The 13,186-nt window shown below is 37.4% G+C and overlaps 1 protein-coding gene across 8 annotated transcripts in view; it reads right to left on the bottom strand.

Moving 5' to 3' along the window:
- Nucleotides 1–10,448, bottom strand: part of LOC134643295 (DNA (cytosine-5)-methyltransferase 3A-like) — a 101,624-nt gene extending 91,176 nt beyond the window's left edge. For all 8 annotated transcript variants that reach the window (XM_063495586.1, XM_063495590.1, XM_063495592.1 and 5 more), the window contains exons 1-2: nucleotides 10,273–10,448; nucleotides 3,162–3,384 (exon numbers count right to left, since the gene is read on the bottom strand). Coding sequence is in view for 3 of the 8 variants with exons in the window: in XM_063495591.1 (XP_063351661.1) it covers nucleotides 3,162–3,230 (69 nt within the window). In the remaining 5 variants the exon portion in view is untranslated. The remainder of the gene's footprint in view (nucleotides 1–3,161; nucleotides 3,385–10,272) is intronic.
- Between the last annotated feature and the right edge of the window lie 2,738 nt (nucleotides 10,449–13,186).

The following is a 13,186-nucleotide window of genomic DNA, read 5'->3' as shown; positions in this document are numbered from 1 at the left end:
GATTTCGGGAAAAGGAGCAGCACCTAAGAAATCTGTGGGCTCACAGGTTTGCTGGTGAAGTATTGAAAGCCTGTGATTGTATATTACCATGCAGAAAACTGTGGATGGCATGCAACCTATAAACATATGTTCAGCTTGCAAGAATGAATTTGCACAGCCGATTTTACATAAACTCCCAACTAGCACGATTTGTATGTGCATTTAATTGAATCATCCATTTCTTACTTTATCTTGCTGTTCTATCCTCTGCATGTTAGTAGCTCTTGTCAGTGGCGCCCTTCAGATGTGATTTTTTTACTATCTTAACTGTTTAATATACTTTGATATGCATTTTGGCTGCATCGTCTTACTAATGTGATGCAAATATATTTGAAGGGAAATAGCTGCTGTTAGTCACCGCATGATGGACATTTGTTGTACTTTATTACCCCTAACACCACGGATGCTACAGCCTTTAGCTGCGCTGCGCTTCAACTTCAACTTCAACTCTGTCAGCTAGACTAGTTAAATCGTACCCCGAAACGTTGCCTGTTCACATCAGCATATCAACTTTAACTATCAAGTTTTTTAAATTTTATATGTTTTCCACTCGTATCATTCTAGGATTTTAATCTCTCTTAATGTTGTTCTAGTTGTAAATTTCATGATGTAAGTTGACCTTGTTTTCTGTGTTTTGAAAAGAGAAAACAAATAAAATGTATTATCATTCCTGTGGAAGCTACAACATAATTTGTTAGGGGGCACGTGAACAGACAGTCAACATTTTGCGAATCGCTGCATTTCAGGTTTTGCAGTGACCACTAATTACATGAGATTAACTTGTCCACTATTTTGGACATGTGACTCTTAAGGGTCAAATGGATAAGGCCCCAGTTGTACAGGACAGGAGACTGGTGACCAACCATCTGGCAACCACTTAGCAGTTGCTAAGTGAAACTGATCGCAAACTTATATACAGCGCCACACCAAAAACCTCCTTGTGAATGCTTTCCTCACTAGCAGACTGCCATCTGTTTGCATAAAGGGCAGATTTTCTGAAAACACTTGCTAGCTACTCTCTGAGCTATTCTGCCGGCACCTCTGGCTCCTGTCTTATTCAATAGATTACAGTTGGCATGAGTCAGGTTCCCACACCTCTTTTATGTGTCTCCTTGCCATCACTTCCTCTCTGTCTTCAAACTGAGACTTCCTCCGATTTCTCTCTTGGCTTTGCTCGACTCTTTATGAGAGAGTTAAATCTCAGGAAGTTAGAAAGAACAGCTCTATAAGGGAAACTTTGTTTTGGCCTGATGCCAGCGTGTGAATGGGGAAGCTGGCGACTGAGGTGGGCTTTTTTATAACAACACAACTATAGAATAAACTACAAATTTCTCACAGATTGATGAGTGGGCTCCAGTAGAGCAAATGAATGGAGCCATTTTTCACCTGTCTCCTTACTTGTGTACAAAATTTAAAAAAAAAATTAAAGACCATTTGAAAGTCTAAACCCTGCACTCGTCTCATTTACTGTACATGTGATCAAACAACAGTGTGGAAAGTAGAAAGGCCTGTAGTGAATGTAAATAGAAAACTGCAAGTTTAATTATTACAAACACACAGTCAGACTTGCCAGCTTCTCTGTGAGTGCTGGCTAAAAAAAGCTCTCAACCATGAGCTAAGAAGCCAAAGTAGTGGTGGTAATGACAGCTGTAGTAAAAGAGGTGGTGGCTGTAATAATATCTGTGGCAGCAAAAATAACAGTAGTAGTACTCCTTCAATATGTATAATAATAGAAGCAGTGATGATAAAAGTGACAGAAGCAGCAGGAGCTGAACTGTACAAGGGGTACAGCTGAGTTTGGGTACTTTACTTAAGTATTTCCAATACATAATCATTTAGTTTTACAAAACTGTTTAAAGAGGTAAATATTGTACATTATACAGTAACACATAATTACTGTTGTCACTCCATACAAGACAGTTAGTATAAAACTGATGTAATGTTTCATAATTTAAATAACTCAAGCCTTTATTAACAGGTTATTCATCAATATACTCCCTAATGGATTTATCACAGTACTTTGGACACTGTCACAGTTTTTATGGCTTTTGGAGAGTGTTATTGGAATAATAATACATTTTATGAGTAGGTGTAAGTTAATTGAATAAATAATTTCCTTATATTTAATTATTTAAAAATTTAATTACTTGTTGAATTTTATTCAATCATAAAAAATATATTTTAAAAAGGCTTTAAAATATATTTGGTTTGTATAACCCTAACCCCCTAACCCATGTGAAATTTAGAATAATAAATACATTACATTAATAAATACACAGTACTGTGTGTTGTCTTAAATAAAATGTTAACATTATATTTAATATGTTACGAATGCATAAAAATTCAGCTGTGTTATATTTTATGTACCAGCACTGATCAACACGTAAAATTTAGTAACAGTTTAACCATTTTTCTCTTTGATATTTCATAATTCATGTTTTAATGTGAAGGTACTTTCATTGTTTTGGCACACTCATGACTCCAAACAAAATCTGGATTTTTAAATGCAATATTTTTATTTTTACGTTTGTTGTACTTCTAGGACTCTTCCAGAAGTGTTAGGATATGCTGGCATTGTATTTGTACTATTTGTAAATTTCTCTATAGTCAACAAGTGAGACAACTGCTTTTAAAAATATGTCAGATTTTCAAAATAAAACCCATTCTTAGCTATGTTTACCAGTTTGTAGTCAGTTTTTAGTAAGTCATCATGATGCTTTTTCTCTGAGATTTTCAACTTTAAAGACCTTAGGTAGTTGTTAAAAGTTATCAGGTTCATCCCAAACATGTCAGATGATCTCAATACAAGCTCCAGTTATTCCAGGAAGCTTTAAGGTATTAGATTTAAAAAATAAAAGCTTCTACACATGCATATTTGTACAAATTTGAGTTAGCAATCAGGCTTAGATCTTTTCAGTCAATCTATTTAGCTACAATTTTTAACATTTTAGCTTTTGTAGCTCTTATTGTGATAACATTTTTATAGTGAATTCTTCTGACTACAATAATCTCGTAGTGAAAATTTCACACTGTGACAGACATAACTGCTACTCTGATTCAGTTAGACTGTTTCCGTAAATACAGTATTATTTGTTATTAGTTATATTGTAGCTCCTGCTCACCATATCGTTAGAGGTGTCGTTCTCTGGCGTCTGGGGTGGTTCACCAGTAGCAGGACTGTTGGACGGCATGGCAGGGAACAGCTCGGTGAAACCAAGTTTAGAAAGTTAAAAAAATAGAGCAAATCAAAACATGGGAAATGCCCTCAGAAGCACCAGGTGCAGCTTCATTCAACCTGTCTCGGTCTGTCAGACGATAACTCGCTCCCTCAAACCACCCCCTCTCCTGCAGGAAGAAAGACAAAACACACACAAGCACACACATAAGTACATGTACAGCTGGAGCATATTTGTCAGGTCTGAGTAAGGAATCATGCTCAGCATGTGACTGACATCTTTCTTTTACTGTTTTCTTACTTTCTCAGCTTCACACACATTACAGGTAAACTACAGGTATGGCTCTGTGAACTGTGCTTGGCGGGTGGAAGCAGAAAAGCAGCTTCTGAGCCCTGACATATTAACAGACATGCAGGTGTCTTCAGAGAAGTCTGCTGGAATCAGGGTAGCTGTCACCACTGCTGTCACAGAGTGATTGATGCAACCTGATGAAACTGTCCCATTTTATTAGACAAAGTGGCTGTATTCAGACTGCAGATAAGGCCAAATCAAAATCCTGACCACAAGCATGACAAAGATCTGTGTACTTGTGGTACCAATCGCACTGTATCTAACAACTACCAATACAGAAGTCTTTTTCAGTGATGTATCACGTTTTATTTTGTTCTGGTTCTTTTTCCTATATGTCCTACATTTTCTGCATTTTTGAGGCATGTTTGACAATAATTGTTTATATAATTTTTTTGGTTATAATTGAAGAAAATATAAAACAACAAACAAGTAAGAAAAATTTTCCATAAATATCCATGACAAGTTTTATTTGATCTTACATTTTTTTTTTTGCTTTGCAGTTTAAAACCCACAGATACTCATATTACAATGACATAAAGCAGACTCTATCATATATGGGAAGCATTCAATTTTAGTTTTTATTTGATAAACAATGAACCCTTTTCTAGGACATTGTGTCTCATTATTGAGCTCGAATGGCTGAGTGGAAGGCAGCAGTGAGAAAGGTGTTCAGTGGAGAGGCAACCATGTGTGACCTTGTAAGTGCTCGAACTCATATTGGCTCTCGTTTCATCACCCTCTCATCTCATCGCCGTCATTAACATTTTTTGTTATATGGAAGGTAATTAATGACGAAACCAAGGAGCAGGAACAAAGCAAAGTGAGCACAGGGACAGTTTTATAACCGCAGAAGATGTTTTGAAGATAAAATCCTGTTTTTTTTAATAAACATATGGCTTGAAATGCGAGCTTAAAGGTTTTTTACCAGCTGTTTTGGCAGATTGTAGGCACTTAGGTGTATTACAGGGGTATTTACGAACAATTATTGGCAAACATGCTGTAGCAGAATAACAAGCTATTGCGCGCATGTCTGTTCACAGTTTAAAATTGCATGTAAGGGATACAAACAGGAAAAAAAACAGATTTTAAGATAGCAAACAAAGAAAGCATTACAGCTCTATTGACGCAGCTCTTCTTGGGAGATTAAAACACTGATTGCGATCACATTTCAGTCCCTCTATGTTTCAGCAAAGGCATTATAAGAGAGAGTCCCGGCATTCAAAGAATACCTAACTGATATCTATGGGAGGAAGATGGAGGGAGAAGTATAACTAGGGGCAAAGTCAGCAAACTTTGTGTTTGTTTTTTTGTTAGTTTGATTTCTTTTTATCAGATTTGACTGGTGAGTATAGTTTCTGTGCCCCAGTGATTGTTGAAAATAAAGTTTATTATACATCTTTTTAGTTTATGGGCCACATGCAGCACAATTTGATCTCAACTGACCTGGACTAATAAAACCGCTGCATAATTTAAGTATAAAGCAGTATTTTGAAAACATTCACCTAGGTCACTGCCAAGATTTTAAAAAGCTGAAACCTTACGCCGAGCTGAAAGAAACCCTTCACCCCAATCCCTTAAATTTTAGCAGAAAACTAAAATTAATTGATTGATTTGCAAAATAGATGACACAAAACTTGAGATACCTTGAAATAAACAAATTATATCTCAGCTTTTCCACATTCATTGAGTTTATGGTCTTTCCATTTGCAAACAGATCACAGTGGAAAAACACAGAAACCTTCAAATGCATAGTCCTGCATGCTTGTATTCCTCGAAGTAAGCTTATTGCAATGGTTCAAAGTGCAGCAGAAAAGAGTGAACATCCTATACCAGTTCAAATTACTCTGCCCTGGGTGCTTGTTTGTTTTAGGTTTGATTTATTTCTTTTAAAGCCTTTCATCACTCCAGAATACGTCCCATAACTGTTGTCCTTAGTGCACAGCCTTTGATCTTTAGGAAATAATGTGCTGACGGTTTGCACCTTTTACTCAAAAGAGTAAAAGAGCGTATTCTGTTAGGGGTCCTGCTTGTTACGTCTACTTTTAAATTGCTGTCTATTTTATCACTTATTTAGAAATAATTTTACAGATTTTCTTTTAACTCTGACAGTTTTAGGTATCCCCCATTTTATTCTCATAACTTTCAAATGTTTAGGTTATTTTTAATTTATTCTGATTTTTTTCCTATTATATCTTGAGGTTGCACTCGAGTCTTACATGGCCAATTTTAATTTAAAATGCAGGCTGTCTGAATTATTATAAGGGTTAGAGTTTGTGTGTGTGTAAACCTGGTTTAGATAAGAACTGTACAAAAATATCTTTATTATTGAAACTTACTTAAAACCTCTAGATCAAGAAATAGCATTCATTTCTATCTATTTTCACCCTTTTCTAATAAACCCAACATCGGGAATGGAAATGCATGTTATCACAAAAATGAAGAACTACTGACTTTGATGCATCTTTGCCAGTCCTGGTTTAAATAACTAATCTAGTGTTTGGAGGCACTTCATGGTTGCTGAGTGGCAAGATTTGCTTGTGGAAAGACGCTGATTTTACCTTGCCCTAACATGAAATGCCTTAAAACCAAGCCAGACATGCCTGTGACAGACACTTAAACACTGAAAGACAGCCTTATTAGGACTGACTCTTCCCATCAGATGTCAGAATAAGTCCTAGCATCTGCTTGCTAATCTTGTTTTTATGGCAATATTGTTAAGTATACTAAGACTAACACAAGTTATGTAAGAAATGCAAAAATCTATGCTCAAACGGTGACCATTATTCAGTGTCATGACCTCTTAATGCAAAAGTACTCTAACAATGCTTTTCTTAATAGCTTTAGGGCTATGTCAGGTGTTTCCAAAGCAGATGAAATTTTCATCATTCTATTAACTACTAATGGTTCTGTTAACCATTTTTAGGATCTTTTTTATATCTTAACTCAGAGCAAAAACTTTCTCCTTACAAGAGGAACTTTAACTAGGTGTACAGATATTGGTCAAACCAGATTATATTTTAAAAGAGTCATCTGCTCGTGAGGCAGATGCTCGTCAGGTCATAGAAAAAATAACTCTGCTTTATTCTCCTTCAGTGCACTCAGCTATAACTTACAAAAACAACAATTTTTTTATTTAATATGAAATAAAACCAGCAACGGAGACCATAAACTCATGGGGAAAGTGTTTAGTGGTGTTATTTTTCCCATAGACTTCAATACATCTGGGTGGCTTTTTGCTTCAGGTCATTAAAAGAATGCAAATTTAAAACACTTCTACACTGGCTTCACTTTTGAAACAGAGGATAAACCAGTCTTGAGATCTGTCCTCAGACAGACCAGTTCTTGGGGAGTTGCGAGCTTAAATGAGTGACTTCAGTTTAGTTTTATTCTCTATTTTTCAGAAACCGTTCACAAGAGAAAAGCTTTCCTGTTACAGATTTAGCTATCCGCGCTAATCTGCAGGTACACACAGATTAATTAAGCTATAAAATACAAATATATGGCGAGTAATAAAATCAGATATGCATGCAAAGCCTAAAGTTCCTACATCTCTACTCTGACCCACAAAGCACAAAGCTATGGCTAGACTAATATAAACACATGAGCACAGGGAAACTGTTCATGTTGAGGGTCTCGGATGGGCAGAGAAATGCCATCATGTTGCAGGAAGAAGAGACCGAAAACAGATCAAACTTCATCAAAGCGAAAGCGTCCACATCACGAGGTTGGTTGCTAATATGTCAGTCTGTGATTTGGACTACTTGTTATGAAAACATCCTGATCCTAAGGGTTAATGTCCACAATGAAATCCAAGTCACATTAGTTTGGTAGAAGCTTTAATTTCTAAAAATTGTTCAGGTAACAAGTGACATGGAAATCATAATAAAGTGGCCAGGTCTCTTTTGTTTGTTTTTCATCTCCTCTGAAGAAAAAAGGAGGGAAGAACTGAAATTGCGGTTTTGGAGTGTCCACATATAACACTAATTAAATCAGTACTGACTCTTGGTTTAATAAACCTCAATCACAGATTAAATCAGTGGCTAAAGGGATAACCTGATCTTTGGGGATTACACCATACAGGATGGCCTCTGTTTCAGATAAACACCCCTGGATTAGTGTGCTAGGTGTGAAGTCTGTTGTTTTTGTGCTTTTGTGAGTGTGATTTGTTCAGACAGGTGTCAGAAACTCATCCCAAAAAGGAGCTTTAAAATATGGTGTTGTAGACCTCAGCAATGATCTGGATTCGAGCACAGTGTGAGCGCAGCCAGTGTGTCTGGCTTTACTCAGGATGCATTGTACAGTATGTCACTCCTCATGCTCAGGCCTTACATCACCTACTGTAAAGACAACAGGCGACGGGCCAGGGTTACCAGCAGAAACACGGAGTGGAAACTTTGCAGAAATGGTTGTACAGTATCCACCCCGCCATTCCCGGGGGCTCCCTGCACAAACTCCAGGCTGCAAGCCAACTAACTCCTCCAAGTCCTAAGTATTTAGGTCACACACACACCTCACCCTCCTATAGCAAGTCAATATACACTGATTTAAATTGTTCCAGTCTTCATGCCAGCAGTGGTTTAAATTAGCCCCTAGTCAAAGGCCCAAGCAGAAGCCTGCATTGGTGGGAGGAGAAATGGTTGCGCAGAGAAAAAGCTTCAGAGGAAGGTCAAGGTAATGAGAATAAGGCAGCAACAAGACAGGAACATAAGTGATAAGTGATTAGTTTTCACAATAAAAGCATTACATCCTATTAAAAAGATCAATTGCCTTGTTTGTTTGCAAATGTTTTTATCCTGTTATTATTGTTGTTTTACAAATCAAGGCAAAACGCTACTTTTCTTTTAAGTGATGAAAACACTGACCGATTCTTTTTTTCTAAATTAGGTTTACAATTATGCACATTTCCCAAACTGTAGCACTTTATAAGTTATCCGTACGCACAGAACTTTTTCACAGATCATCTGAGGACAAAATACTCACAACACACCTCACACTCTGGTGTAACATTTGACCATATGCAAAAAATAAGGTACTAAAACCATGTTTATAGTTAAAAGAACACAAGGTGGGAAACATATTATCAATATCTTGTGTGTTCTTAAAGTTGTCAGATTGAGATATTTACATTATCAAACGTATTTGTTGTTGGAGAATGATGTCCAGTTAGATCGTGCATAGAATTTTGTAAAAGAAATAACATTTAAACGTATTATTAATATTCATATCATTCCCCAATCTCTATTTCTCAACTAATAAATTATATATAATTAACTAGTTTAATGTTTTAGCCAAATTTTGCACAGATATGAAATGAAATTTCTAAAATAATTACCATCGCATTCAACATATAAACAAACAGATCTTAAATTCTTTCAGCATTATTGGGGTAAGAGGCCTTTCTGGATTCAAGCAGTAAGGGATATGTTATTTAAAATACACCCATGGAATGCTTTGATGTTAATGAAAACAGCGACAGACAGACAAAGATAACAGAAGTATGGAGAAGCTTCAGATTTATAACAAATTAATTTATATTTATTTATATTTACTTTCTCATTTATGTATTATTTTTCTTGTGACAAAAGGGAATTGTATTTCTAAACATTGCCCACTTGTAAAATTATCTAAATGTGGAACTTTATTTAGAAAAATGGCCACTTAAATCACCTCTTTCTTGTTCCTTTAGTTTTCTTTTATGTCAACATTGTGTAAAATTCACTCATTCAAACTATTAAAATAAAAGATTTTCTGTTTTTCAATCTTTTGTGACATTTTTTAAGACAGTATAATTTGGGGATTTCATGGACAATGTAAAAAAAAAGTATTTTCTGTTTTTCTTAGTTTCCTGACATTTTACAAGCCCAAATATAACCAGCATACTCAAAATATAATAAAATACTGCAAATATCTTTGTAGCAAAATAAATTCCGTCAAATAAATTTTAAAGATTATAATAATATCATATTGTGATCAAGTACCGTTAAGTAGTCAAACAAACGCCTTTGTGTCGACTTTTATTTTAAACGCCCAATCCGGAAGTGTGGTGATTGCTCCTGCTACCTTGACAACGCGCAGTATATAACAATTAATATTGCGAGCGACCTCACGTGGCCTTTACCGGACGGCCTCTTATAACCGGTGTATAATCCCGGCTGGGGTGTTTGCGGGGCGGGCAGCTGGTGAGAGGCACGTGTCTGAGTGTGTAGCGACGATAAGCTTTACTGGGTCAGGTAAAAAACACACACGGGGGCGCGTCTCAGACCGAATGCACCCGTTAACCCCGGCATGCGCGCCCCCGCCTGCTTGTTCACGCGCCTAGACTCCGGCTCCGCGCGCTGATGTGTCTGTCTGCATCTGGTGAACGAAGAGGACGGTGCGCTCCGGTTTAACGTTACCTGCTGGTGGCTGCGGGGGGGCAGAAGCCTGGCGGAGGGAGCAGGGCTTGTACCCTCCGCCGGACATCGGTTAATAAGCATCCGTAATATAACGGCTGTCCGGTGGCGGTGATTTTCCTCCCACTGTACAAAAGAAGTCCCCAAGTTCACTCGCCCCGTGTACCGCTCCGTCTTCACGCGCACATCATCTGCTAAAACGGAACCGACGATTTGGCTCCGGAGCGCGCGACGACTTTAGGAGGTGACTATTCGCTAACTTAACGGCTGTAACGGGTGCCGGTGTGCGTTCAAAATGTAACGTTTATATTTACCGTGTCGTCCGTCCCTCAGGCACCCGGACCCTCACGGTCGTCGCTCTCTCTCCTCTCGTTCACTCTCGATCTCTCTCTCTCACACCCACACGCACTCAAACTCTCTCTCTCTCTCTCTCCCTCTCTCCTCGCGTTCAAACGGGTCTTCTCTCTCCGTTGCTGCGCGCTCCCGTCGGCGTTCTCTCACACACACAACTCAATCTCTCTCTCTCTCTCCCCCCTCCCGCTGACTTTCTCGAACTGCAGAGGCTGCGGAAGCAAGCCATTTCAGCCAAATATCGCGAGTTTTCTAACACGTCTGGTTAAGAAATGGCGTAAAAAACGCCGTTTGATTATTCAAAACGCCGAAATGGCTTGCCATAAAAACATATAGGAGACAGGTGTGTAGAAAATGAGCTTCAGTTCAGAGCTGCCTCTGGAGCCCGCTTTAACCCGTGCAGTTATTTACAGTGTTTTAAAATTCAGCTGGCTGGATGAATTTAAAATAAAACCTTCTTTATTTAACCCAAAAGTGGGTAAATTCCTGCATTACAGAGGGGGACATTAAAGAAAATAGTTTAATTATTTCCAGTAGACAAGCTAAGAAAAATTATGACTAAAGTTAAATATTATCCAAGAGACTAGAGCTCAACTAAAGAGGAAAAAGTCCAATAAAAAATCAATAAAGTGCAATATAATAGCTTAATATAAAACAGTGAGCTGAAATAAATTTAACAATTTATATTAATAAAGGTCAAAATAAAATGCAGTTAAATACTTTAAAAAAGTGATACAATACAGGAAGAAACTTAATAAGTAAGAATTTTAGTCAAATGAATTTTAATAAAATGCATATTTCTATATACACAGGAGGAAACATGGGATACAATCTCTGTTATAAAAGTGTTTTAACACAGAAGGAATCACATGTAGAAGATGAGCCTGGTTTCAAAGTGCGAGTAAAAAGGAAGAATCAACATAAGGCAAAGATGGTTCTTTCTGTAGCTCTACATCATAGACATTAAAATTGGTGCATTTTTGCTACGATGTTTATAGAAGCAGTCTTAAAGTAGTCTTGGCTTTAAAATTTCATTTGTGCCTGTCAGTGAAAAATACCCACAACAGTAAAGGCATCACAATTACAGATACTAATAACAAGAACGTGCAGTCACACTATCTGCTGTGTGCAAGTGACACTACTGTATCATACTACATCGTATCACCTGGGTTTGTTTAACATATTTATAATACCTGGTATAAAAGGTTAAGGTTAACGTTACTTTATTTATACCCATAGGTAAATTTGCTATTTTTTTATAATGCTTTGTCCTGCATCTTTAAACTAGAAACCTCTGTCCTAAGGAAAGAAGCTGAAATTCGCCCCGTAGAGGATGGGAACCATTTTTAAGAATTGATAAAGCCATCCGTTGTACCTGTTTAGAGTACAGGGAGGCTAAACGGGACTGTGACTCACCTGTCATATGACTGGGCCATCTCACTATCTGATTCAGTGGGGTTTTTTCTGTGACAAAGGTCTGACCGAACCATGCCACCAAACAAAAAGATAAAACAGATTCAATAAAAGAACGCTAAAACAAAGTTACAAATTTCTGGTCAATCTGGAAATGAGCAAGTTTCCTGAGTTGTTTTCATATCTGCTCTGACACATGCTTGTGTAGAGAATGAGTAATAAGGGCGATAAGACGCACTCTTGAGGAGAACCTGTGGAGGAGAACACTGGGTCAGACAGAACCCCATTTATTCTCACCCTTTGTGACCTGTCAGTTAAAAAATCAAAAATTCAGCCCACCAAGTTTTTCCTGTTTTCAAACTGTTCTAAAAGGTTTTTAATTAAAATATGGGGCTGTATTGTTTTAAAAGCAGAAGGAAAATCGATGCAAAAGTCCCTTTACTCTCTACATGTTTAAGAATCAGATTTAATAGAGTCAAAAGCGCATCCTCCACTCCTCTGTTGGGCCTATATGCAAATTACATTGGATCCAGCTGTTGTTCAATCTCTTCCATAATCACACTTCTGGTGGTTTTTTCAAAGACTTTTATCACAGCTGAGGTGAGGGCAACAGGCCTGAAGTCGTTTAGAACTTCTGGACGACTAGATTTAGAGACAGGAACCACGACAGTTTCTTCCCAAAGAGAGGGCACATGTTGTATTTGCAAGGATTCATTAAAAATAACCTGAAATATAGGACTGAGTTTAATTAGGCGGCCACAGAAAGTGAAAAATACCATGCAATAAAACAAAATGGCCAGCAATGCTTCACCCAAAAAAACTAGGTAATGCATAAAAATATGAAGTTGCTGTTTTTTCACTATCATTTTTATAGTGGATGCATGGGATACACTCTGTATCCACTGCACACTATTCATTATACACGTGGGTCCACTTTTCTAGGATTTTACATGTTTTTTCGTACTGTTTAAGAGCTGTGCCGATGTCCTCCCTGCCACAATTCCAATGGGTTTTTTTTTATTTTTATTAAATTGATTTTATGTTGAATTTATATTTCCTTATTTTTCTTTTTTCCCCTGTTCATTTACTGCTTTACTCTTATAATATTACCCACCAACCATTTCTATTAAGCTGGATTGACCCTAATGTAATCTAACATAATGGCTAGAGGGTAAAAATGTCTGAAAATGTGTGTTTTGAGCAATGATTTAAGTTATTATGGGTTTGAGGGTTTTTTTAGAGGTCTGCAGCATCGGATCCCCTGAAGTCTGCAGCCAGGAGAGGACAAAAAACACACAAGGACTGAAGATTTCAGGAGGGGGAGCAGAGATTAAGGAGGTCAAAGAGATGCTGTGGGGCAGGAACGTGAAGGGACTTGTAGTTTTGGAGGGAGGCAGTGTAGAAGGGGTTACTTCTGCTTGAGAAGGACTTATGTTATAGTATTTCATGTAAAAACAAAGTTAT

Source organism: Pelmatolapia mariae, linkage group LG15 (assembly GCF_036321145.2).
Source record: "Pelmatolapia mariae isolate MD_Pm_ZW linkage group LG15, Pm_UMD_F_2, whole genome shotgun sequence".
Lineage (NCBI taxonomy): Eukaryota > Metazoa > Chordata > Actinopteri > Cichliformes > Cichlidae > Pelmatolapia > Pelmatolapia mariae.
This window is presented reverse-complemented; position numbering and strand designations above follow the sequence as displayed.